Source organism: Rattus rattus, chromosome 12 (genome assembly GCF_011064425.1).
Source record: "Rattus rattus isolate New Zealand chromosome 12, Rrattus_CSIRO_v1, whole genome shotgun sequence".
In the NCBI taxonomy this organism is placed as follows: Eukaryota; Metazoa; Chordata; class Mammalia; order Rodentia; family Muridae; genus Rattus; species Rattus rattus.
The window spans coordinates 69011307-69038294 of record NC_046165.1 but is presented as its reverse complement, the minus strand read 5'-3'; the positions used below and the strand labels follow the sequence as shown (position 1 = coordinate 69038294).

Below are 26988 nucleotides of genomic sequence, written 5' to 3'. Positions count from 1 at the left end.
TGTACTTTGATAGCTATCCTTACATCTCTACTGTACTGTGCTGAAGCTGGAAACCTAGACATGAGACTGCCAGGCCGTGAGGAGGGCTGAGGTGCTGAGGTCCTGGTCTGTGGCTGCTCCTGGCACCAGTTTTTATGGCACAGCAGTTGGATTGCCATGCCTATCATATTAGGCCTCCCTGTGACCTAGCAGACCTCATGTGTCGTCACTTCCATTTCAGACTCAACAGTACCCTGGAACTAATGTGTCATTTCCCTCACTAAAGACAGTGGGGGCTTTGGCTTGTAAGAGGAGTGCAAGCCACTTAAAAGTTCAACTATCCATGGCATTCTTCTGAAAGGCTGTTGAATTTGGGTGGTTCTGAAGCAGGTCTAGAGCCACCATGGGAAGTACTTCTTCATGCTAAGTCCTAGAGGGTCTCTTCCCAATGATGGCGAGGTCTGAGTTGTGTTTCGATCAAGAAAGGGCTGATTCTCTCCTGTTGTGACTGCTGCAGCCACAGTTGTGGTCCATGACTTCTGAGGGCAGGCTCTCCTCTAGCTGCAGGTACATTATTGAGAACTCTGATTAACATGGCAGCATGAGTGTTGAGGACACAAGCAATCAACAGCCATGTTTAACTTATACATGGAGTTTCCTATGATGTGTAGAAAGACACAGTGGCTATGGCATAGGGTTTGTGGGGAGAAGAGCTGAGAGACAGGGACAGAGAAGACAGGACAGTGGAGGACAGAAAAGTGCACACCACTCTGGATGTGAAATCTTACAGTACACAGCCATGCATGTTACATAGTATTCAGTAATCCACAGTGGCACACCTGTACCAGGAGGTCAGTAATCAAGATTGCTAGCAGGGTCAGGTAGTAGTAGCTCAAATAAATTTTTCATTGTGTTTATGGAGGGGCGTGTATTAGAGTGCAGAGTGGAGTCACACAGTTGGGAGAGGTTTTATCTTTATTGAGGTGCATTATAGGGAAATCAATCATCAGAGACTTGTATATCTTTGAGATTGTCTTGGAGACAGGCTGGGACAGGCTGGGGACAGGCCATGTTGAACCCAAAGGGTACCAGATGAGCTCAGGGTGGGAGAGTCTGACTCATGCAGGTCAGGCTTTTCAGTTACTTGCCCTTAGGACTGTATTAATCCAGGGCACCTATGGGGAGATTCTGGTGAAGACTGCAGGGGGCTTTGCATCTGGATGCCCATAAGATACAATACCATGGGCCACACCAGCACACAGTAGAGGTCCCCCAGAGTCTACCTGTAGGTGAGGAAAATCAGAGTATGAGAAAAGATTGCTTTCCCCCAACTTCAAATCCCCCACCATAGCTACTCCCAGACTGAAATAAGTGCTGGCTCACTTTTATTTGTAAGTTAGGGATTTACTGCCTGATTCCCCTCCCTCTGTCCTTGCCCCAACGCTAACATGTTTCTGTTTATTCCCTTCCTGTCTAGTGTCTAGCCTCATGGGAAGGTTGCAGGAAGGGCTAGGCACAGGGAGATGAGGTGGACAGGGAGAATGTCAGTTCCCAGAGCTTCAGGGATAGAAGTTAAGGACACAGGCATTAGTCACTGCCATTGGAGAGCTGTTTGCACATTTCCTCCACTGATGCTGTCTCCTGATGTGGGGAGGAAACAAGTGTGTACTCACCTTGTATGCTGTTTTTAACATTGTGGGACTGCCCACACAGACCTGGAAGTTATAGTCATAACGCCTATAGATTTTACAGGCCTCTTCCTCCATGATTCTCAGTTCAACCTCCCTCAGTGTATAGGACTTAGGTTCTGTCACTCCAGTTCACCCCCATCCAGCTGCCCAGCACATTGTTCCAGTCTTGATTAGGTCAGAGGGCCAAGGCAGGGGAATTACATCCACAGCCGGAGTCAACTCTGCTTTCTCTTCAAGCTGTTGGGGGAAGGAGAGAAGAGATTTCAAACCAAAGAAGGAGGCTGGGACATGGGTCCTTTCCCACTGGGAATTCAGGAGTGGGTTGTGAGGACCGAAAGAATTTGAATTCTGAGTCAAGGAGAGTTAAGGATGGGAGACTTAAGCAGGCCAAGAAATATATCGACACCTTCAGTAACACGATGTCATTGAGACCAGAAGAGTAATGGGACTTTGGGCGACTGATTTGCTTTTCAACTTTCATCTTCTGCTGTGTGGATTATCTCTTGCTCCCATCATGAGCTCCAAGGGTGACAGTGATTTCTCTGTGGAAAAATAAAAGAAGCAGTGAAAAGTGCTGGACTTAGGAGGAGGACTCCTGAGGAGAGCAACACTTTCTTCCCTATCCCAGAGCAGAGAGGAGAGAGACCTGAGATGGAGCTCCCAGCACCACATCTCAAGCACCACCCAGAAGGACAAGGCTCAGGCAAACCCAGGACTCAGAACTCTCTCCAGTCCACAACAAGTACTTGGATTTGACTGAACCCATGGCTTTGCACAGAGCAAATGGCCACTCTACATTGAGTTACATCCCAGCTCATGTCTGAGCTCTGCTACCACTAGAATATGACAAGACTTGTGGTTTTAGTCCTGACCAGAGCCGTGCTTAAAGTTCTGACTTCTGAAAAAGGAGAGCCCATCTGGAGATGAGCAAGTCTCTAGTCTTTCCTGAGGCTCTGCTGCTCTGTGACTCTGGCTCATGCATGTCTTCAGAGGAAGTGAAGCCTCTCACCTTCCATTACAGTGTGCAGCAGTCAGCACCATTTGGTGGGTCATGAGAAACCCACCACAGCTATCCTCTAAACCTCTCTCAGTCCAGATGGGCCCTGACAGGGCAGGAAGTGTGGAATAGACTCCACACCACCAATAATCTCCTCTGGAACAAAGAACACCCAGTCCCCAGTCACAAGCTTGCAGGGCCCCCAACACAGTACTGACAGAGAAATATGGGGCTAAAGCTGAGCGACTGCTCCAAGCCCACCCCACCTTACAGGGGCTCAGGCCCCTCCACAGGTCCTTTGGTCTTTTCTTTCCTGTTGATCTTTCCTCCCCATACCTCCCTGTCCACCATTATCCTTCATTTCAAAACACAATGATCATTCATATTTCTGATGAAATGTCATGCAAGAATGTTATATTTATAGCACTATCTTGAAATCTTGCTCTGCTATGGAAAACTAAACACCCATAATGACAGGAATAGGTGTCTCAAGCCTTAGAGACACTGAAACTGCTCTAGAAGAAAGGGCGAGAACAGCCAAAGGATTGGAAGGAGGAGACTAGGATGAACTTGGTGACTATCTTCCACTTTCATTATGAATGCCACCTGCATGATGGCACAGTCTTTTCCTGAGGCACCCAACACCCAGAGGCTGGAATGAGAATCACAGGGATGTGCACTGCTCACATATGGGCAGGTTTCAAAATGGCTGCCAAATTATTGAGAGACTGCTGAAGATCATAGTATGTTAGGAATGATTATCATGTTTAAGAGAAGCCTTCATGGTTTGCGTAAGGTCTCTTATGTAGGTCTGGGATGTTTCTTTTATGATCTTGTGATACTATGTCTGTCTGTCTATCAGTTCTCAACATCTTCCCAGACTCTATCAGACATCTTAGCCTCCAATCTCTTAATGGTTTTCTCATATATGGTAAGCTGTTGAGGAGCTATAGTACCACAAACAGACATTTTCACATGCCTCCATGAAGCTCATTGAACAACCATTGCTGCCAGTGGAACCTATGCTGTCTTAAACCAGAGTGACTGAATTGGAGACCCTGGATTTCTTGTATATGCTCTCTACTCCCTCCTGTAGAATCAAGTAGTGTGGATAACTTCTCAATGGAAGGCCCACTAGGGACTTTTCTGTTACCTCTTCAGGATCTGAAATCAATGATTCCTCAAATATGGATGATGAGATCAATGTGGTATAATCTTCGTAAGTTCATGTATTAGACCACAGGGAGAGCTGGTAAACCAAGGCTTCATCTCGAAGCTTGTAGAATGGAGACCCTAGTTGTGTAGAGGCACCACTTATCCAAAATCCCTCCCCAGTTTGAGAGTCGTCGTCCTTTTCAGAGGAAAGTTAGCCACGTGTAGTATCCCCAAGCTTCCCCACATTCCCGTTTTTATCATGCACCAACACAATCATCCAGAAAAGTCTTTCTTGTAGAAACAATGTTCCACAGGTTACTGAGAAGAAAGCACATTCTGTAGTGTTTGGGTAGAATGTTCTGTTGATGTCTATTAGGTCTATTCAATTTATGATATTAAGTAACTCCAACGTTGCTTTCTTCAGTTTTTGTTGTCTCTTGGCCAGGGTATGGTACTGAAGTGACACTATCATGCTGTAAGAGCCATTGTGATTTTAGTTGTAATAGTTTTTTAAGGGACCTAGGTGTCCTTATGTTTGATGCACAAATATTAAAAATGGAGTTGTCATATTGGCAGATTTTTCTTTTAACGGGTATGTAGTATTCTTCCCTCATCTGATCAGTTTTGATTTGAAGTCTGTTTTGCCTTATACTAAAATAGCTACACCTGTTTGATTCCTGGATCCTTTTGCTTAGAATAGCATTTTCTATCCTTTTAACCTAAGTGATGCCTGTCTATTGTGGTGATGCATGTTTCCTGGAAGCAACCATAGGATGCATCCCGATTTCTATCTGTTTTGTTAGTCTATATCTCTTTATTGGGAATTGAGACCATTACTGTTGAAGAGTTATCAATTAGCTGTGTTTCTTTATTCCTATTATTCTGCTGTGTTATTGTGTGTCTCACACAACACATGCCCTGATGACTGTAATTTGCTAGTTTAGCATTATGTATTATTCCTTGTTGAGTGTCGTTGTACCCCTCAGATTGAAATTTTCCTTCTAGTGACTTCTGTAAAGCTGTATTGGTGGACAGAAATTACTTAGATTTATTTTTTTTATCGTGACATGTTTTTCTTTCTCCATCAATTGTAATAGATAGTTTTGCTGGGTATAATAATCTGGATTTGCATCTGTGGTCTCTTACAGCTTGTAGAACATCTATCTAGGCAGGTCCTTTGGCTTTCAGAGTTTCCAATAGGAAGTCAGTATTGTTTTAATGAATTGTTATCACCAAAGTTCATATGTCATCTTTAATTTTAGTAAACTTTGTGGGGTATAAAAATCTGAGTTGGCTCTTGCACATAATTTATAAGTTTTTTCTTTTCATAAACTCTCAGAATTCTGTGTATTGGATTTCATCTGAGTTTCTCTCCTTAGGGAACATTTGTATAGAATTGGTTGTTTAGTAAGTGGGCACATCATAAGGGTTTTCCACATTGTTTTTATTTTTGTGATAGGAAGTGAGTATTTTAATTTAGATTGTTGGCTGTTATTTGGTGAGTTTTTACCCTACTAGTCTGGCATCCCAAGGTAGTATTAGACTGGGCATATTGGGATATCTCAAAGGATGAAGTCTTGGCTTGGAATCTGGGAGCTGCTGTAAGGTGTCTTACCATATCCAAGTCTGGTCTAGGGCCCTAGAAATGTTGTGGAGTGGTGGGTCTGGGAATAGAAGAGGCTTATGACATTGTACCAGAAGTGAGGCAGTTAGGGTAGGAAAATTCCCTGGAGTAGAGGAGCAATGTGATATGAAATCGGAATTGCACTGGGCTTAGATTTTTGGGGGAAAATACAGGGTTTAGGGAAGCATTGTGTTAAGGAACCAGAGGTTGGCAATGGCAAACAAAGATCTTGCCTGTGTGGGAGAACTCACCAGAGCATGGGGAACCATGTTAAACATACCTTAAATAATCCCAACAACGATTAACTATTAAGGGAGGCCTTCTATGCTTGAGATGTAATAGGTGACCTCAAAAGAACTATTGACAGCAGATGGTTTCTGAGAAAGACATAATCACTAGTGGCCACTGGGATGTTGCCCATACTCTACTGCATTGGTTCTAAACCTGAGGATCCCGACCCCTCTAGGAGTCAAATGGCTGTTTCACAGGGTCACCTATCAGAATCCTGTATGTCAGATATTTACATTATGATTCATAACTGTAGAAAAGCTACATTTTTGCAGTAACATTGAAATGTTTGTATGGTTTTGGGCCACCCCGACCTGAGGAACTGGTATAAAGGACTACAGCACTAGGAAGACTGAGAACCCCTCCTCTAGTGGATGGAGCCACATCTATCCACATATGGCAAGCACTAATTAGACTTTTTGGTTATAAGAAAAAAGTCCACTCTGGCTTTAAATGTCTCCATCAAGTAATTAGCTATCAGTGTAGTGTGTGCCTGTGTTGAGACTTGGTCCTTCTCTCTTCAAGCTTTCAGCACCTTTAGCCATTTTAGTTTTAATATTTTGACCATAATACACCACATAAAATTTCACCTCTTTTGTGTTCCCAATGATTGTTTACTTGGAAACAAAGAAATAGTTCTTTCTTTGTGTTTGGGAATTTTTCTTCTATGAGTTTATTGAGAACATTACCCATGGGTTTGGCCTGAGTTCTTCTCTGTCTTCTCTGTCATGAAGTTGGGAAGGGTTTTGTCAAAGAGTACATGGTGGGAGTTACATAGAGGGAATGGGGAATACAACTGATCATATTGTATACAAGATAAATTCTCAAAGAAATTCACAAAGATAAAGGAGAATTAAAAATAAAGAAAAAAGGATTAGAAAACATGCTACAACAGAACCAAACAAAATGTCTCAAGAGAATAAATATAAAGGGCTAGTAAGAAATATTTTAAATGTCTTCAGCATCTATAGCCCAAGTGAAATCCAGACTAAAGCCACTTGAAGATTCATTTTACTCCAGTGAAATGGCCATCATTTGGAATGGCATCAACACAAGCTAGCATCGATGTATAGAAGGAGAACCCTGCACAGCTACACTGAAAATCAGTCTGGATATCTCAAAAAGAATTGCCACCACCACCATCACCACCACCACTATCATCACCACCACCATCACCACCACCATGACCATCACTGCCACCACCAACAACCACAAGAACAACAACACCTTCCCCCAAAATGAAACTACTACGTGATCCAGCTAAGACATTCCTGAGCACTTATCCAAAGGACTGTGTAATCTATGACATGGATATCTCCACATATTCAAAGTAACTAAGAAATGGAAGCCGCCTAGTTGGCCATCAACTGATGACTAGATAGTGAAGATGTTTAAAAAAGGAAATTATCAGAAAAATGTATGGAATGGGAATTTCATTTTTTCTGATTGAGATAACCCAGAACTTCAAGTACAAAACCCTCATGTTCTCTCTCATATGAGGATCCTAGCTATGTGAATGTATGAATTTGTGTGTCTATCATGAAGTGTAGAAGCCTGGGAAAAACAAGAGAGACAGGAGAAATTACCTTCAATGAGGAGGAAGAGTAAAACACAGGTAGTGGAGAAAACGAATACTGAAGTAGATTTAGGCAGGAAGAAAGGCAAGGGATTGAAGGCTGAGGGTGTAGGCAGGAGGGAAGAATTATCTCATATAAAAAGGTGTAAAGGAACCATAGGAAAAGCCAGAGGTGCCCACGTGTGCAATATCACTTCTGTGTTTTGATGGTAACCAATGGCCCTGTAATCAATTTCAAGACCCACACCATGGTGGAGGAGACCAGTGCCTGGTACTGTCAGTTTGGCTAGAAACATACGGAAGGGAACCTATGTAGCAGCAAACTGCCTTCCAAATCCCCATGCATTCCCCATAGACAAAAGTGGCTTCCAGCCTTACTCAAAGACACCTCTCCTTCAGAGGAATAATGGAATGAATGCAGAGATCACTGGGGCCCAAGATGCATAAATAAGTGGTGGTTGAGGGTCCATCCATAAACAAGTCATTTATCCCACACTTTCTAAGTGACTCAGGGAACACTAATGTGGGAGCATGAGATGTAGGCAAGAGCTGGAAGACAGGGTGAAGGGCTCAAACTCCATTCTCTAGACTGGATACAGTTATGACAATCCTCAGTTCATGCCAACTGTAGTTCTAGGCACTGGGCCCTCATAAGACTAGTCCAATCAACAACTAGTCAAGGAAGTGAAGGGACTTGAGGGTTCCCAGTCTTTATCTCTTGAAATACTGGCAATTGATAGTTTCTGGGTTGGGAGAAGGAAATTACTCTCTTTAGTTGAGTATCCTCTGTGAAGCCAGCCAGGCTCCAATGGAAAGATCCAAACTCAGTTACACAGCTGGTCATTGTTAACCTTAGTGGGTTACAAAACTCAGCACATAGACATGAACACGAGAGAGATATTTGTGAGGAGAGCCTAGGGTGTACAGAGATGTTAGGGAATTGAGAGGAGTTGACAGATTTACTATGTGTGGAGTACATATGAAATATTGTGTGTGTGTGTGTGTCTGTGTGTGTGTGTGTGTGTGTGTTTTAAAAGGTTTCATGCTGCCTCCATGACTAGGTAAACACAAAGTGACTAGGAAACTAGTTAGTCAGTGGATTGCTCATGACTCTAAACTCACACCAGGGCTCTGAGCCAAGAAATATTATATGAGAGGTGCTGACCTGACCCTGCTGCAGAGCAATGAGTCTGCATACTGGAGTGGGCATTCAACAATTTGGTCCCCTTCTAAAGTTTCTGATCTACATACTGGGACTGTCCTGTGTTATCTCCTGTGTCCCTTTCGACAAGGTAAGGAGAAGTGGCTACAGTTCTAAGATGAGGTGACAGCTTGATAGAGAGGCCTTGCTTGAGCTGGGGCAGGTGACCTGGGGAAGTCTCATGACTTGCTGGGATTCCCAGGACTGTAGACAGTCCATAGAGTAAGGAAGAGAGTGGGAGGTAAAAATCTTTTGATCTTTCTCAGCCTTAGTAACTTGTTAAATATGAAGAAGAATTTAGAAAGAAAGAGGGCATCCCAGGCAAAGGTAGCACTTTCTAGGACTGACTTTAAGAGCCTTGATATGTGCTCTTATGATGGGGTCAGTGAACAGACATCATGCAGGAACTTTGTGAGAGTATCTGAGGAGAGAAACCATGAGACAAAAGAGAGTGAAGAAGAAGGTGTTGCAGAAGATTGTTTTAAGCTCTGCACCCATGAAAGGACGCAATGTCATCTCTTTCCTGCAGACAGACTTCTTATATTTTTGGTTGTGAGCCTAGCCTTTAATGACTGAGCCATCTCTCCAGCCCTACAGATTTCTTTATTAAGACTCAAACATTTGGAGGCCGAGCGAGGCGCGGGGTCCATGCAGCCATGGACTGGCTCATGGGGAAGTCTAAGGCAAAGCCAAACGGCAAGAAACCTGCTGCAGAGGAGAAGAAGGTGTACCTGGAGCCAGAGCATACCAAGTCCAGGATCACTGACTTTGAATTCAAGGAGCTGGTAGTGCTGCCCCGGGAGCTCGACCTCAACGAGTGGCTGGCCAGCAACACAACATTTTTTCACCACATCAACCTGCAGTATAGCACAATCTCAGAATTTTGCACAGGAGAGACGTGTCAGACAATGGCCGTGTGCAACACACAATACTACTGGTATGATGAGCGGGGGAAGAAGGTCAAGTGCACCGCCCCCCAGTATGTTGACTTTGCCATGAGCTCTGTGCAGAAGCTGGTAACTGATGAAGATGTGTTCCCCACAAAATACGGTGTGTCTTTTGCAGCTTGCACGCAACTTCTTATGCAAAGCCAGCAAGTTCTTCAGCACTGGACTAGAGAGTTTCTTGTGTGATTGCAAGTGGGGTCTAGAAGGGCTACAGTTTGATAATTCTAGCTCCTGCTTGGCACAGGGGACCTGGGCTAAGGAGGAAGGAAGGTTCCCAGGCACAGTTCAGCCCAGCTGGGGACAATGCCCACCTATACTCTAAGGCCCACCACTTGGCCCCCTTTGGCCCTGCTACCAGCTCTGCACTGTGAGGCCATCACAGTCCATCTTCCTGGGGCTGGTATTTCCAAACCTGTAAAAGTCCTAATGGGGGCTAAAATCTCACCCTGAACAGTAAAGGGGCCAGCACTGGCTTCCAGGGATTCCCATGTACTCGTTACTGCTCCCTTACCTGGTCTACAGATACCTGGGTGTCTGCTGGAGGAAGCATATGGAGCCTGAGTGCCCACTACATATTCTTTGCTGTGCAGGCGACCAGCATAACTCAGCCAGCACCTGTTACTCTGGGCAGATGCCACTCTAGGGGACAGGTTGCTGGGAACTCTGTGGAGGAGTGGTAGCAATTGCAAGCTCTTGAGGCCCATCCAGAGAAGCCTAGTTGTAGGAGCCTGGCCTCCTTGCAGGTCTGTGACATGTGGCCTCCCCCTAGGCAGAGAATTCCCCAGCTCCTTCGAGTCTTTGGTGAAGAAGATCTGCAAGTTTCTGTTTCACGTGTTGGCCACATCTACTGGGCCCACTTCAAGGAGACCCTGGCCCTTGAGCTGCATGGACACTTGAACACACTGTACGTGCATTTTATCCTCTTTGCCAGAGAGTTCAACCTGCTTGACCCCAAAGAAACTGCTGTCATGGACGACCTCACTGAGGTGCTGTGCAGCAGCCCGGGTAACAGTGGTGCCACTGGGGATGGGGCCAGCAGTGGAGCTTCCGGAGCACAGAACCACGTGAAGGAGAGATGAGTCTCCAGGGCCAGATGGGTGCACATGTGCAAAACGACAACTGTGTGTCTGTGTGTGCGCACACATGCCCAGGCATGCTGGTGCTCTGAGGGCCCCGGGCTGCTCAGGGTGTGGGCTCCATGGATGCCGCTGGAGTCAAGGCGTGTTTCCTGACTTCCCTGTTGGATGGATGAGTGCTGTTTGTAGTGAAGAGCCTTTGGAGTCAATCATTCATTCAACAAACATTTATTGGACTGATGTTTTGATTTTTTTCTGTGGGGCTTTACTTTCTTGGGTCTTTGATGTGGCTCTTGCCCTCCCCTCCCCTGCGGGGTGGGGGTGTAGCTCTGTGGCTTTGAAAGGAGCACCTTGTGAGAGGTGTCTTCCCCTTATGGGGCTTGCCCTGCAGATCTGGAGTTCTGCTGTGCTTTGGGGGTGGGCTTTTTACAGAGGTTTGCCCTGCAGCTTTTGTCCCTAGCCCTCACCTGGATCTTGGCTCAGAGTCCCTGGGGTAGAGAGGCCTGCCTGGGGTGACCCAGGAAGGCCCACACCTGCTGCTTGCTCCTATTACCCCTTCTTGCTTCCTCCTCAGTGCCCAAGGAGGCCCCATTTGTGTGTAGGGGCCAGGGCAGCCCAGGACCAGTCTGAGGTCCCATGTGGAGACAGGGCTGTCAGTGAAAGGCAGAATCTGCTTTAGTTCATCTGTTCAGACATAATAAAAAGAATTCTCTCAGGTCAAAAAAAAAAAAAGGCTCAAATATTTGTAAACCAGGATGCAGGACACTGGCCCAGAAACAGCGTTGGCATTCGAGGATTGTTGAAAGAGTTTCCTTGTTTTCTGAATCCAAAGTATAAAGCTGGAGATTCTGGTGAACACCGAGGAGGTGTCCAAGCACACAAGGTATAACTGACAATGCCGTGGGCCACTCCACCACACACAAAAGGTCCCCAGAGAACCCTTGTGGTTGAATTAGGGAAGAGCTAGAAGACGCTGATGAGGAGGGTGGCCCCATGGGAAGCCCGGCAGTCTCAACTGACCTGGATGCCCGAGATCTCTCAGACACGGAACCACCAACCAGGCAGCACACACGAGCTGCTATGACGACGTCAACACATATACAGCGGAGGACTGACTGGTCTGGCCGCAGTGAGAGAAGATGCACCTAACCCTGGAGAGATCTGAGGCTCCAGGGAATAATGAAGTCTGGTAGGGCGTGGTTGGTGGTTGGGGACATCCTCTTGGAGGTGGAGGTGGCAGGGGGAAGAAGGTATGGCACGGGGCTTGGTAGGCGGGTGGACTGGGAGGAGGGATGAAGACTGGATTGTAAAAGAAGATTAAAGAATAAAAAAAAGAAAACCAAACCAAACCAAACCAAAAAAACCACCAAATGGGCCCGAGGGTCTCCCTGTGGACAGAAAAAAGAGAAGTCTTAGTAAATAGCCTCTTCTCACCTCTTTCCAGACCCATTTTATCCCTCTTCTTCTCTGTTCCCACTCAGGTCTGGGTTGTCAGATAGGAAACACTAAGTGAGCCCATTGACCTCCGCTCCAGAAGCATCGAACTGAATCCTCGGTTCTAATCCATAAGATTATGAAGGTCATAGCACTTTGCTTCTCCAAATCCAAAGGAAGTAAGAAAGAGAATGAGGGCATGAAATATAAACCCATAACATTGAAAAACCGTGTCTGGGCAATCTTTAATTTCTGGTCCTGAAGAGCTAATGGAGAAGTCCCAAGTGCCTCCATTGCGGCAGTACCCACCCTAAAAGATGCCACAGGGGGATAACAGCATTCACTGAGGTCGGGGCCTCTGACCCTGTCACACTGGGTCAGGAGCTGGGGAGCTTCACACTGGCAGCAGTGGTTCGCTAGATGAGCTTCACGGAGTCCTGGGAAAAGGACTGACTGTGCTAGTGTAGCTCCTCAACTGCCTCCCAGATATGAGGAAACCATGAATAGATTGTAGGCTAAGATGATGAAACTGTCTGGTGAGCCTGGACTGATAGTGAGAACTGATAGACAATCAGACAAGTGACAGATAGCATCACAGAATCGCATGAGAAGCATCCCAGACTTAAGAGACCTTACCACATCTGTGTGCTCTTTTTAAACGGGGCCCTCATTGGGGACCATATCATGTTCCTAAGCCATCTCTCAGCAAGGAGGCAGCTGCTATTGAGCCTGCCCATGTGTGAGCAGGGCCATCGCTGTGAGTCCCACTCCTGCCTCTGGCTATTGGGTGACTCAGGGAGGACTGTCCCACTGTCCATGTTGCATTCCTAATGAAAGTTGAAGATACTCACCAAGTTCATCCTACTCTCCTCCTTCTAATCCTCTGCCTGCCCTCCCCTTTCTTCTCCAGCAGTTTCAGTGTCTCTAAGGACTGACACACCTTTTCCTATGGTTATGGGTGTTTAGTTCTCCTTTGAAAGGTAAGATTCTGAAGAGTCAATAGGTGCGGATCTCAGCTGTGTCCCACAAACTAGTCCCCCATGCCATGGGCTTAGAGCTGAAGGCCTCCATTCATCCCCCACCATGTGGTCTTCCCCACAAGGCAATGAAACAACATGAAAGGTTGTGAGGGGGAAAGGGAGGCATGATAGTGCTATAAATAAAATACTCCTGCATGAAATTTCTAGAACAAACATTTTAGACTTTAAAAATTGTCTCATGACAGGAAGAAGGTGAAGATGTCTCTGGCAATCTTTTCACAAGTGCACAGGCATTTACCAAAAGAAAAGTGGAATAGAAAATATGACTTTAGTTTCTACTTGTTACTATGGCTATAGATTCGGTGGTCTTTCCTAGAAATGTGAGGATGCTTTTATTTTTTATTTACTTCTGCACATCACCATCATCCCAATGAACATGATACCCTCATTGTGACATGATTGGGCTCCCTGCAGTAGGTGCTAGTTCCCCTAATGATGCATGTCCGTGCATTCTTCAGATTGAGAACTGCAACAGATGTGTCATTTACTAAAAACACATGAAGAGGGCAGGAGCCATCCCCAGTTGTTTGATCCACTTTTCTTCAACATGCAATAGATAAGGGAGGAATAACAGGAAATTCCTCCTCTGTATCATCTCCTGGAGAACTCCGTGTATACTACACAAAAGGGGTTGGGATTTTCTCATCTGGATCAGGCAACCACTATGATGATGCCAATTGATCACTATGTCCATCCTACCTCTTCATTCATAAGTTGCAAAATGAGAATGTTCATTTGGGACCATGTGTGGACCATCCCAAGGGGCTGCAAGAAGAAAATTATCATGTCAGATCAAATGCTCAGTAGTAAAAGCAAATTAATTACTTATTTCAATTCATATCACTGTGCTTAGACAGCCATTTGTAGCTCTCAGAAAGCAGAGAAAGGAAATGCAAGGCAGAGTTGGAGCCAGAACTTTCCTCAGGGGCACCCAGTCTCCATCGTACAAAGAGGTCTGAGTTGTCTGGTCCAAGCGTGGGAACCAGCTGAGGCTCCATATGATAGTCAATACCTCTTTTTACCAGACCTACAGTTTTTCTGAAACTCAAGTCCAGTTATGTCACAGAGATGGATAGTCTTGGAGTCTGAACAAGTGCTTGTGTGATTACATTAATCTTGCATGATAACTTCTTATTTGAAACTTGATCTCAATAAATTTTTTTATTTGTAAACAAAAAGTTTTCAATTTGATTTTGAACTCATAATTATGTCCAAGCCCATCATCTTCTTTGACCATGTTTCTGAGTACTCAGACTCAGTGAGCCAACGTCTGTACACTCATGATCTGTGGCTCATAAATACGTGGTCACCCAAAGCCTTGTCTTCCATTGCAGATACTCAAGATCTTTTATTCTGTGATGTCCTGAAAGTCAATTGACTTCTCCCTAAGTGTGTATTATAACATCAAAGGGACTATTACTGTGAGTAGATCAGAACCTGTACTTATTGAAGCTCTTCTCAAACTGTGGGTCATGACCCCTTTAGGGGTCAAATATCATATATCCTGCATATTACATGTTTTACATTAAAATTCATAAATGTAGCCTAATTAAACTTATAAAGTAGCAGTAAATTAATTTTATGGCTGGGGTCACCACATACTTGAGATACTGTATTAAAAGTTTACATTATTAGGAATGTTGAGAACCACTCACTTAATTAAAGGTCTTGTTCATGCCTTACGTGCTGTGTACTCAATACACACTCCCCACTCTTTCATTTCTCACAGTCACATTCTAAACCAGCTGCCACCAGTTTTTGTAAATAAAATGTACTCCTTTTCACCCATATGTTCATACACTAAACATGCAGCTGTTTGTGCTATGACAGAGTTGAGTTTTTACACATATGCAGCATGGGTTTCAAAGCTGACAATAATACCTGAGTGCTTACAAGAACAGTTCCGTGATCCCCAATCGAGGTCCCCCCCTTTGTGTTTCTGTCGTGTCTTCTGGGAGCTTCTTTGAGGGTTCAGTTGCCACCTTATCAATGCGATCCAGGAGTTTCAAGATTTAGCCACAGATTCAACACCACCAAAGAGCAGAGTCCTGAGAATTTCTGATAAGGAAAATAGAGCTTGTCCAAGCCAGACCTGTGGTTTGCAGCCCTTCCTTTCTCCTACTTTGGAGCTATAAAAGCAGGAACCAGGACAGGAACACAGCAGAAGCTCACCCCAGGCTGCACCCCTGGCACAATGCAGGCCCTGCTATTCCTGATGGCTCTTCTCTTGCCTTCTGGAGCTGGAGCTGGTGAGTTTGCTCTTCATCTCCCTAACCTCTGAGCTTTCAGCAACCGACATTAATCTCTTACCTTAAAAGAGAGCCTATCATGACACCGGATCCTAAACTGACATAGTCCAGGGGAAATCTCTAGGTCAAGGAAGAATGAAAAGCTACTTCCCCATCACACCATTTCATCAAAGTACTCTGTTCTGATGGGCACCTCTTCTCTGGCCTTCTCTTAGTGTTGAGGAAGACAGGATGAGTGTAGAACGAAATGACTAAAGAAAATAGAGCATCAGAAACACTAATGGTCATTGTGTTGTGAATGAAGGATGATGGTGGACAGGGAGGTGTGGGGAGGAAAGATCAACAGGAGAGAAAAGACCAAAGGACCTGTGGAGGGGCCTGAGCCCCATGTGAGGTGGGGTGGGCTTGGAGCAGTCGCTCAGCTTTAGCCCCATATTTCTCTGAGAGTACTGTGTTGGGGGCCCTGCAAGCTTGTGACTGGGGACTGGGTGTTCTTTGTTCCAGAGGAGATTATTGGAGGTGTGGAGTCTATTCCTCACTCCCGCCCTTACATGGCCCTTCTGAAGATCGTCACTGAAGAAGGTCATGTGACCTTCTGTGGTGGGTTTCTCATAAGCCATCAATTTGTGATGACTGCTGCACACTGCAGAGGAAAGTAAGAGGCTTCTCTTCCTGTGAAGACATCCATGAGCCAGAGTCACAGAGCAGCGGAGACCCAGGAAAGGATCTGAGCCCTGCTCATCTCCAGATGGGTTCTCCTTAGATGGAGAGGAAAAGGGGACCACAGGAATACTCACTGGACCATTCATGTGTCATCCCCATTTCAGAGTTTGGAGTTTAAGCAGGGCTGTGGTCAGGACAAGACTACAGTCCTTGACTTGTCTGGGTGTCACCAGAGCTCTGACATGTGCTGGGGTGTAACTGAATGTCGAGTGCCCATTTGCCATGTGCAAAGCCATGGGGTTGGTTGAATGCAAATACTGGGTGTGGGGTGTGGGATGTGGGGTGTCGGATGTGGGGTGTGGGGAGAGTTCTCAGTACTTTATTTTCCTGAGCCTCATCCTTCTGGGGAGGCTGTGGTGTTGGGAGCCCCATCTCAAGTCTCAGTTACTCTGCACTGGGATAGAGAAGAAATACCTCCGTGTCATTCTCCTTAGACGAAATCCTCCCCCTAAGACCAGTACTTTTTACTGCTTCTTTTCTCTTTTGACAGAGAAATTACTGTCATCCTTGGAGCTCATGACATGAGCAAGAGAGAATCCACACAGCAAAAGATAAAAGTTGAAAAACAAATCTTTTATCCAAAGTACAATTTATTTTCCAATTTCCCTGACATCATGTTACTGAAGGTGCTGTTTTTTTGTTTTTTTTTTTCTTCTTACCCATCTTAAGTCTCCCCTGCTTTACCTTTCCTCCAGGCTCAGACCTTCAAATTCTCTCTTGTCCAATCGATTTCCTTAGAAACTATCCCTGGATTCTATGTCATTCGTGTCCCAGTGGGAATGACCCATGTCTGAGCATCGTTCTCTGGCTTGATATCTCTTCTCTTCTTCCCCCAACAGCTTGAAGAGAAAGCAGTGTTGACTCCTACTGTGAATGTAATTCCCCTGCCTCAGTCCTCTGACTTTATCAAGCCTGGGAAAATGTGCTGGGCAGCTGGTTGGGGACGAACTGGAGTGACAGAACCGACCTCAGATACACTGAGGGAGGTGAAACTGAGAATCATGGAAAAGAAGGCATGTTGGTACTTTTGGCATTATGACAATAGATTCCAGATCTGCGTGGGGAGTCCTGAAATGTTGAAATTACCATACAAGGTGAGTGCACGCCTGCTTTCCTTCCCCACATCAGGAGACAGCATCAGTGGAAGAAATATGGCAAACATCTGTCAATGGCAGTGACTAATGCCTGTGTCCTTAGCTCCTATCCCTGAGGTTCTGGGAACTGAAATTCTCCCTGTCCATCTCATCTCCTGGTTTCCTAGCCCTTCCTACAACCTTCCCATGAGGTTACACACTAGACAGGAAGGCAGTAAACGGAGACATGTTAGCATGGTTGCAAGGACAGAGAGCCTGGAGGGACAGAAATTAAGTTCCCAACTGATGACCCACAGGCAGGCAGGTCCTTTTACATCACTCTGGGATTAGTTATGGTGGAAGGACCTGTGTTTGGAGAAAGTATTATTTGCTCATAGTTTTATTTTTCTCACCTAAAGGGAGACTCTGGAGGACCCCTAGTGTGTGCTGGAGTGGCCCATGGTATTGTATCTCATGGCCGTGGAAAAGGGAAGCCCCCTATAATCTTCACCCGAATCTCTTCATATGTGCCTTGGATTAATACAGTTATAAAAGGAAATTAGCTGAAAAACCTGATCAACCTGAGTCAGAGTCTCCAAGCCAGAGCTCTTCTGTCAAATCTCTGGTCTTAACAAAGCCTGACTCAGCCTGTCCCCAAGACAATCTCAAAAATACACAAGTCTGTGATGATGGATTGTTCCCTGTAATGCTCTCAATAAAGACATAATCCCTTGCAATGGTGTGACTCCACGCTGTGCTCTAAACACACTCTCCTCTCTGAGAACAATGAAGAATGGATTTGAGGTACTACTATCTGGCCATGTTAACCATCTTGACTACTGACTTCTAGGCATACGTGTACCACTGTGGATTACTGAATATTATCTACCATGCATGGCTGTGTACAGTGAGACTTTACATCCAGGCTAATGTGCACTGTTCTGTTCTCCTCCACTGTCCTGTCTTCTCATCTTCTCCCTCTTGTCTCTCAGCTCTTCTGCCCACAAACCCCATGCCTCAGCCACTGCATCTGTCCACACATCATCGCAGATTCCATGTCTAGGTCAGACATGGCTGTTGATCCTTGTGTCCTCACCACCTACCCTGCCATCATCGTCCTCTCAATATTGCACCTTCAGCTAGAGGACAGCCTGCCCTCAGAAGTCCTTGGACCCTGACTGTGACTATAGCAGCCACAACAGGAGAGCACCAGCAGTTTCTGGAGCCAACACAGGGCAGAACTAGCACATGTTGGGTAGAGACACTGCAGTACTTAGCATGTTCTCGTACTTACCATGGTGGCTGTGCTTCTGAGCCACCTCCATTCAACCGTCATCTTTCTCCAAGTGCCAGCATTTCAGAAGAATGCCTAAGTTAGTTAAACTTCTAAGTGGCCTGTTGTCCTCTTATAAGCCATTGTCCTTAGTCATGAGAAAGAATGCTTTTACTAAGGGTTCTGTGGAATCTTAAGGGGAAGAGACCTTGTGTGAGAACAGTTAGGCCCCAAGGAGGAGTAATAAGCTGGGCGTGGCCCTCTGACTACTGTACCATGAAAATTGCTGCCATGACCAGCACCAGATCAAGGACCTCAGCACCTCAGCCCTCCTCACAGCCTGGCAGTCTCATGTCTAGTTTTCAGCTTCAGCATGGTACAGTAGCGATATAAGGATAGCTATCAAAGTACAAGACTGACTATAAGTTCTATTCTAACTCTATGGGGGCAGGGAGCACATATGGGATTGAACAACGTATAAAGATCTTTAATCAATAAAGAATCCATGTTGGTTTATTGTTAACTGGGTGACTGTTTTTTATTTTTTGTACCTTTTGGTTATTTTTGTATAATAAATCATAGGGTCCTTTCTCATTTTGATTTACATTGGTGTAGTTTGGGCATCGTCTCATCGTGTGGATCAGACAGACTTCAAATTCATGATCCCTTTGTCTCAGCCTCCCCAGTGCTGGCACCCAAGCAGGCTCCACCATGCTTGGCATACACAAAGGTCTCAAAAGGTGAAACCCAAAGCAGGGACAGTAGCTGTGCTTTTTCCTAGCAGATGTGAATACTCACTAACCTGCAGCTGAGGGCGCACTGCCTCCTTACCCCACACTCTAAGGAGGACATGGACTTGGGACAATCTTCCTCCTGAAGCTGGGCAACTGGAGGTGAGGAGAGAGTGATTGCCTCACCCTGTAGCCTGGCCCATGGTAATAGGAGAGGAGGAGGAAACTCCTGACTGCTGGGCTGAGGGCACAGGATGAATGGCATCCAGAAAGGTCAGCTCCACAGAACAAACCCGATCACATGTGCCTCTGGGGTCTAAGGAGCAGTTGGTGACCCAAAGGCTCTAAAATCAAGACAAGGACCTGATCCCCACTACAGTGTTCATTCTTATTTATGGTGAATTTTGCACAGGAGGAGCAGGCCCAGTGCACTCTGGGTAAATGAGTGCAACCAAGTGTCACAAGCTCAGCCAAAGAAACAAGCAACAGATAAGAAGTTTTTCCCCACGGTTGGTGCAGTAGCATTGTTGGGCAGCCTAGTTTAATAATGGCTCTCAGTGCAATGTGAGCAGCTGACACACACTGAGGGTGTCCATAGGGAAGACCAGCACAGCCAGCAGCAGCTAAGCAAAGCATCCAGGAGGTCAGCAGGTGCTTGCCCAAGCTTTGCAAAAGTGGAAACAAACCCAGAAGTCAGAGAATATTGGTACGTCTTTAGATCACAGCAATTGTGAGGAATGGAGAGGAATGTGCAGGTTTAAGTGCTAAACAATGACTAAAGGAGATTTCCATTCAGAAAACAAGAAAGCTTACAATGAGGAAGGAGAATCCAGTCTCTGGTGAGCCAGAGTTATTGATATCCTGCAGGAGCAGGAGTTACCACCTGACCCCATCTGTTTTCCTACCTCCAAAGCAATGTTTTCATTAATTATTTTGTAAATAAAAATTTTTATTTGCTCTGTAATCGTTTTTTAGGAAGGAAGGAATATGACTTTTTGTCATATTTAAGTATAAACAACTTTTGGGTTTTGCTCCATTCTGATTTATTTTATAAAAAGGTCTTACTTGGAGACCTGGAACAAGTACCACACTCTTGCCTCAGCCTCCAAGTACTGAGGACTGCAGAGTGCAATGTGTTTCCTTCTCTAATGCAAAACTACAAAACATTAGCATGGAGCTGCCTTTGTGCACTGAATATGTCTTGAGCATCTTAATTAATCGTAGTGTCGTATTACTTAATTATTTTCTAAGAACCAAATTTTAAACATGACATAGTAGTGCGTAGGTCACTCTAGCACAATGGGAGGCAGCCTGGAGGAGCAGGATTCTACATATGGAGTTCAAGGCTAATCTGGCCTGCCTGAGAGCCTGTCTCAAAAGAAAATCAGAGGTGAGTAGGTAGACCAGAGTGATGGATAGGGGAACAAAAAGAGGGAGGAAGGGAATGTAGGAAGGAAGGAAATTAACCCCTCCTTGGTGGCAGCTGTCTCTGCCAGAGCTGCATGCACTCTACAACACATTCTATTCTGATAGTTCAGTTTCCCAACAGCCTTACACTGTTGTAAATGATTGAAAATTTGGGCATATATTGTAGAAAGCATTATATTGTGAACTGATCAAACCTTTGGAATATTTTGTTGTGCTTCATGTCTTGGAACACTGGGTCCCCACCTAGTGGTCTTACATTTGGAAGATTGCAGAACCCTAAGAGGCACAGCCTCATGGGAGGAAATCGTTTGCTGCAGGCTGATCTTGAAGATTTATGTTAGAGTCCCATTTCCTGTCTGCTGATGCAGTGCGACTCACGTTTCACAATGTTCTGGGGCAATGTCTTTCCATCATGAACTTGTCCTCAAACTGTAGCAACAAGAAGGGTACCTAACACCCGTTCTGGAGACAACAAAAATGACAGATGCCATCAGTGACTGCCTTTAAGTGAAGGCAGAATCTCCTACTGACCGCACTGCTTTCTAACTAGTCACACTCCCGGCTTCATGATCTTCACACCATAATGGAACTCTGCAGTACCCAACATATGAAGCAGACAAGGGAGGCAGCAGAGACAGCAGAATTCTGGGAAACTATAGCAGAAAAAGAGAATGCAGGCAAATCATGGGGTCAGTTTTTATGAGGTTGATGTCCTGCTGGGGACTGAATCTTTTCTTCTCCCTCACCATCAGCCAAGACAAGAAACATCACCCAAGGCTGGAGGACCTGGGCCATCCTGTTGTGCAGCCGACACCCCAGTTCTATGTGACCTGCCCCTCTGCTTTCAATGACACAGGAGAAAAACCTTGTCTTGGGCTCTGGGACTTGGTCTCACTGATGCAGAGCCACCAGACGAGACCTCTCCAGCTCCAGATCCTCCTCCTCCCTGCTAGTGATGTGATGTCAGAGGACAGCTCTCAACATTAGCAAATGAAAACACAGGGCTTCACTTAAATTCCCACCTATGAACTAACCTCCTGTAGGTCTCCAAGAGAAATGGCACTCCACTGTGTGGCCTTCTCTTCATTACACTCCTTCTTCTGAGTCCAGGGAAGCACCGAGCAGACACTTAAAATGTGTTTAACAGTTAAAGGCAGTGTGATCCTGGTCTCAGTTTCAAGTCTACATTTGTAAACAGACAGTAGTGGTATTTCCCAGGGTAGTTTTAACAAAAAAGAGGAAGTGTGAACTCTCAGACAATGGTGTAGTTTGTAGTTTAGGACCAACCCAGCCTTCTGGAGCAAATTGCTTACCTCATACCCCTAACCCTAACCCTCCCCTCACACTTACCAAGTCTCTTTCTCTTGGATGGTTGAGCAGAAAGGACCCTTAATTTGTAATCAGAAAGATTTAATTCTAAGCTGTAAACCCCAAAGGTCAGGTAAACACACTGAAACAGTAATAACTATTTGATATCATTGCTATGAAAGTAACAAGGTATCTAATGGAATGACACTAAATTGCACATAGAGTCTGAGGAAATGATCGCTCCACCTCTTTACTCTCACATCGAAGTCCCTGTGCTCCCATCCTATCCTTGGCTTTCTCCTTTACTTGCTCTTTTCTCTCTGTCTCTTCCTTGGACAATAAACACCTGTTCTGAGGACGAAAAATGGAGGTTAATGTGCAGGGCAATCAGGTGGTGTAGAACAAACTTGAATGAACCAGTCTTCGACACACTGCAGGAAGTAAAGATGAGACACCTGGAACTCTAAGTTTGTGAATGCCTCATCAGATTTCAACACAATTTCCAGCTGTGTGTGGGCAACCCCAAGAAGATGCAAAATGTATACAAAGTGATCCTCTTACTAGAGTTCCCTGAAATCACTCCTGGGAGCTAAAGTTCTAGAAGGGCAGAAGGTTGTCAACTATTCCCAGTTAGTTTAGGAGTCACTAAGTGAGGAAACAAAATATCCATCTTCCCGGGGTCTCCCTGGGTTACTCAGTCTGCTGTGCAGAGAACATGGGGTGATATGAGGAAGGTAAGCTGACTGCCCTCCACCAGAGAAAGATGGGGCATTAAGCCCTAGACCCAACTGCAAGCTGAAATGGGTACATAGAAGAGGGAGAGGCTCGCTCCTATCCACTCATGAGTTTCCTCTCTTTCCCACCCCCAACAGGGAGAGTCTGGATGACCTCTCCTCTGTGCTGCAATAGCCCAAGGCAGTGCAAAGCTCCCTGCTGTCTTCACCAGAATCTCCCATTATTGGCCTGGATCAAAATGATCTTGAGGGAGAATTATTAACTCTGGAGCTCAGGCCGGCCTATGAGGAAATCTGGAGCTGGAACAGTGCAGGTTTTGTGTGCCATGTGATTGGCCTGTCTACTTCCTGCTGAAGCCCTGCCAGAGCCCTGGGCTTCCAGAGGGTCTTACAGGCCACAGAAGGTCCCTAAATGTCAATAAACCTCACTAAGGACCCAGGTTCTAGACTGCAGTGTGTGTCTCCTCTCAGCTGCTTTCCTCTCCCTGGGCACAGCGACCTCATTCCCAGCTGATGTGGAGGAGGCTGTGAGGGGGGCGGGGGTGGTGTGAAGGAGCAGGCAGAGACAGAAGGACACTGACTGACACAGGCAGAGAGAGGAAAATAACAAAGACCAAGTAGGAGTTTCCTCAGAAAGGCAAGGTCTGTGCATCCAGCTTAAACAAGAAATCATACTCTGGGAAGGGAGGAGGAAGTCACTGTGTTTAGTTGAGTGTCCTCTGCTGAGCCAGTCAGGCTCCAATGGAAAGCTCCAAACTCAGTTACACAGCTGGACATTGTTAACTTAGTGGGTTACAAAACTCAGCACATAGACATGAACATGAGAGATATTTGTGAGGAGAGCCAGGATGTACAGGGATGTTAGGGAGTTGAGAGGAGTTGACAGTGTTTACTATGCATGGAGTACATGCGAAAAATTGTTTATATGTGTGTGTGTGTGTGTTATAAAAGGTTTCATGCTGCCTCCATGAATAGGTACACACAAAATGACTAAGACACTAGTTAGTCAGTGGCTTGCTAATGACTCTAAGCTCACACCAGGGCTCTGAGCCAAGAAATATTATATGAGAGGTGCTGACCTGGCCCTGCTGCAGAGCAATGAGTCTGCATACTGGAGTGGGCATTCAACAATTTGGTCCCCTTCTCAAGTTTCTGATTTGCATACTGGGACTGTCCTGTGTTATCTCCTGTACCCCTTTCGGCAAGGTAAGGAGAAGTGGCTACAGTTCTAAGATGAGGTGACAGTCTGATAGAGAGGCCTTGCTTGAGCTGGGGCAGGTGACCTGGGGAAGTCTCATGACTTGCTGGGATTCCCAGGACTATAGACAGTCCATAGAGCAAAGGAGAGGGTGAGGCAAAATCTTTTGATCTTTTTCACCCTTGTTAAATATGAAGAAGAATTTAGAAAGAAAGAGGGCATCCCAGGCAAAGGTAGCACTTTCTAGGACTGACTTTAAGAGCCTTGATATGTGCTCTTATGATGGGGACAGTGAACAGGTATCATGCAGGAACTCTGTGAGAGTATCTGAGGAGAGAAACCATGAGACAAAAGAGAGTGAAGAAGAAGGTGGTGCAGAAGATTGTTTTAAGCTCTGCAGCCATGAAAGGAAGAAATGTCACCTCTTTCCTGCAGACAGATTTCTTATATTTTTGGTTGTGAGCCTAGCCTTTAATGACTGAGCCATCTCTCCAGCCCTACAGATTTCTTTATTAAGACTCAAATATTTGTAAACCAGGATGCAGGACACTGGCCCAGACACAGCGTTGGCATTCGAGGATTGTTTAAAGAGTTTTCATTGTTTTCTGAATCCAAAGTATAAAGCTGGAGATTCTGGTGAATATCGAGGGGGTGTCCAAGCACACAAGGTATAACTGATAATGCCCTGGGCCACTGCACCACACACAAAAGGTCCTCAGAGAACCTGTGTGGTTGAATTAGAGAAAAGCTGGAAGAAGCTGAGGAGGAGGGTGTCCCCATGGGAAGCCCAGCAGTCTCAACTGACCTGGATGCCCGAGATCTCTCAGTCACTGAACCACCAACCAGGCAGCATACACGAGCTGCTATGAGGACGTCAACACATATACTGGAGAGGACTGCCAAACCAAACCAAACCAAACCAAACCAAACCAAACCAAACCAAACCAAACCAAACCAAACCAAACCAAACCAAACAAAACACCAATCCAAACCAAACCAAACCAAACCTAACCAAACCAAACCAAACCAAACCTAACCAAACCAAACCAAACCAAACCAAACCAAACCTAACCAAACCACACCAAAAAAAACCACCAAATTGTCCCTGGAATCTCCCTGTGGGTAGAAAAAGGAGAAGTCTTAGTAAATAGCCTCTTCTCACCTCTTTCCAGACCCATTTTATCCCTGTTCTTCTCTGTTCCACTCAGGTCTGGGTTGTCAGATGGGAAACACTAAGTGAGCACATTGACCTCCGCTCTAGAAGCGTCGAACTGAAACCTTGGTTTATCAGCCCTCCTTGTGTTCTAATCCATAAGGTTATGAAGGTCATACCACTTTGCTTCTCCAAATCCAAAGGAAGTAAGAAAGAGAATGGGGGCATGAAACAGACTCCCAAAACATTGAAAAACCGTATCTGGGAAATCTTTGATTTCTGATCCTGAAGAGCTAATGGAGGAGTCCCAAGTGGCCCTCCATTGAGGCGTTGACCACCCTAAAAGATGCCACAGGAGGGATAACAGCATTCACTGAGGTCGGGGCCTCTGACTGTCACACTGGGTCAGGAGCTGGGGAGCTTCACACTGGCAGCAGTGGTTCGCTAGATGAGCTTCACGGAGTCCTGGGAAAAGGACTGACTGTGCTAGTGTAGCTCCTCAACCGCCCGCGAGATATGAGGAAACCATGAATAGATTGTAGGTTAAGATGACGAAACTGTCTGGTGAGCCTGGACTGATACTGAGAACTGATAGACCATCAGACAAGTGACAGATAGCATCATAGAATCGTATGAGAAGCATCCCAGACGTAAGAGACCCTACCACAACTGTGTGCTCTTTTTAAACAGGGCCCTCATTGGGGACCATATCATGTTCCTAAGCCATCTCTCAGCAAGGAGGCAGCTGCTATTGAGCCTGCCCATGTGTGAGCAGGGCACATCCCTGTGAGTCCCACTCCTGCCTCTGGCTTTTGGGTGACTCAGGGAGGACTGTCCCACTGTCCATGTTGCATTCCTAATGAAAGTTGAAGATACTCACCAAGTTCATCCTACTCTCCTCCTTCTAATCCTCTGCCTGCCCTCCCCCTTTCTTCTCCAGTAGGCTCAGTGTCTCTAAGGACTGACATACCTTTTCCCGTTATTATAGTATTTAGTTCTCTTTTGAAAAGTAAGATTCTGAAGAGTCTATAGGTGTAGATCTCAGCTGTGTCCCACAAACTAGTCCCCCATGCCATGGGCTTAGAGCTGAAGGCCTCCATTCATCCCCCCACCATGTGGTCTTCCCCACAAGACAATGAAAATACAACATGAAAGGTTGTGAGGGGGAAAGGGAGGCAGGATAGTGCTTAAATACAATACTCCTGAAATAAATTTCTAAAACAAACATTTTAGACTTAAACAATTGTCTCAGGACAGGAAGAGGTGAAGATGTCTCTGGCAATCTTTTCACAAGTGCACAGGCATTTACCAAAAGAGAAAGGGAGTAGAAAATATGGTTTTAGCTTCTACTTGTTACTATGGCTATAGATTCGGTGGTCTTTCCTAGAAATGTGAGGATGCTTTTATTTTGGATTCACTTCTGCACATCACCATCTTCTGCGCCATCATCATGAAGGATTGTATTATTCCAAACATGCACACTCAGGTACGCTACAGGAGGGAGCCATCCTGTGAGATTGTGTTTCTTCTTAGTCAACCCCCCATCTAAATACACAGGGGGGATTTTCCCTCATCCGTAGAGATGGATCCAGCCAGATGCAACAACCTTCCTTAGGAAGAGAAAATTGGGCATGTGAAAGATCACTGACCATGGATACTTCTCTAAAGACAATGCTCTTAGCCTTTCTCCTACTTTGAGACAAAATTGTGCCTTCCCAGCGTGTCTAGAGTAGGTGTTACCTCCTGCACTCCAATTCCAATGAGCACAATACCCTCAGTGTGACATGATTGGGCTCCCTGCAGTAGCCGCTAGTGCCCCTAATGATGTATGTCCTTGCATTCTTCATTGAGAACTGCAACAGATGTGTCATTTACAACAACAATAAAACAATAAAAACACACCAAGAGCAACTTCAGCAGGAGCCACTACCCAGCTGAGTTTACAATAATCCACTGTAGTTCTCCAACATGCAATAGATACCCTGAAGGGAGGAATAACAGGAAATCACCTCCTCTGTATCATTCAATCCTGGAGAACTCCGTGTATACCAAGGCCCTGGTTTACTTTTTGGTAAAAAGAGGTGTTGGGATGTTTCCCCCTAGTTTCTAT

General features: G+C 45.5%; 2 protein-coding genes and 1 pseudogene across 2 annotated transcripts; 2 read left to right on the top strand and 1 right to left on the bottom strand.

Annotated features, from left to right (window-relative positions):
- Positions 1-1115: 1115 nt before the first annotated feature.
- LOC116913215 lies at positions 1116-3018 on the bottom strand (annotated as a pseudogene).
- A 6136-nt stretch (positions 3019-9154) lies between these two features.
- LOC116913584 (MOB kinase activator 2-like) lies at positions 9155-10614 on the top strand. Its single transcript, XM_032917812.1, is given in 3 exon segments — positions 9155-9561; positions 10228-10290; positions 10293-10614. Coding segments are annotated over 3 exon segments (702 nt in total). The 5' UTR covers positions 9155-9167; the 3' UTR covers positions 10538-10614.
- Positions 10615-15202: 4588 nt separating this feature from the next.
- On the top strand, positions 15203-17935 carry LOC116913214 (mast cell protease 4-like). Its single transcript, XM_032917393.1, has 5 exons — positions 15203-15257; positions 15762-15912; positions 16471-16606; positions 16820-17074; positions 17473-17935. Exons 1-5 carry the CDS (start codon positions 15203-15205, stop codon positions 17614-17616), a joined length of 741 nt encoding a protein of 246 aa, XP_032773284.1. The 3' UTR covers positions 17617-17935.
- The last annotated feature ends 9053 nt before the right edge of the window (positions 17936-26988 follow it).

Coding starts and splice junctions, on each gene's coding strand:
- LOC116913214 (XM_032917393.1), top strand. CDS start 15,203: ATGCAGGCCCTGCTATTCCTGATGGCTCTTCTCTTGCCTTCTGGAGCT. Junction 15,258..15,761: donor GCCTTCTGGAGCTGGAGCTG/GTGAGTTTGCTC, acceptor TCTTTGTTCCAG/AGGAGATTATTGGAGGTGTG. Junction 16,607..16,819: donor CTGACATCATGTTACTGAAG/GTGCTGTTTTTT, acceptor TTCCCCCAACAG/CTTGAAGAGAAAGCAGTGTT.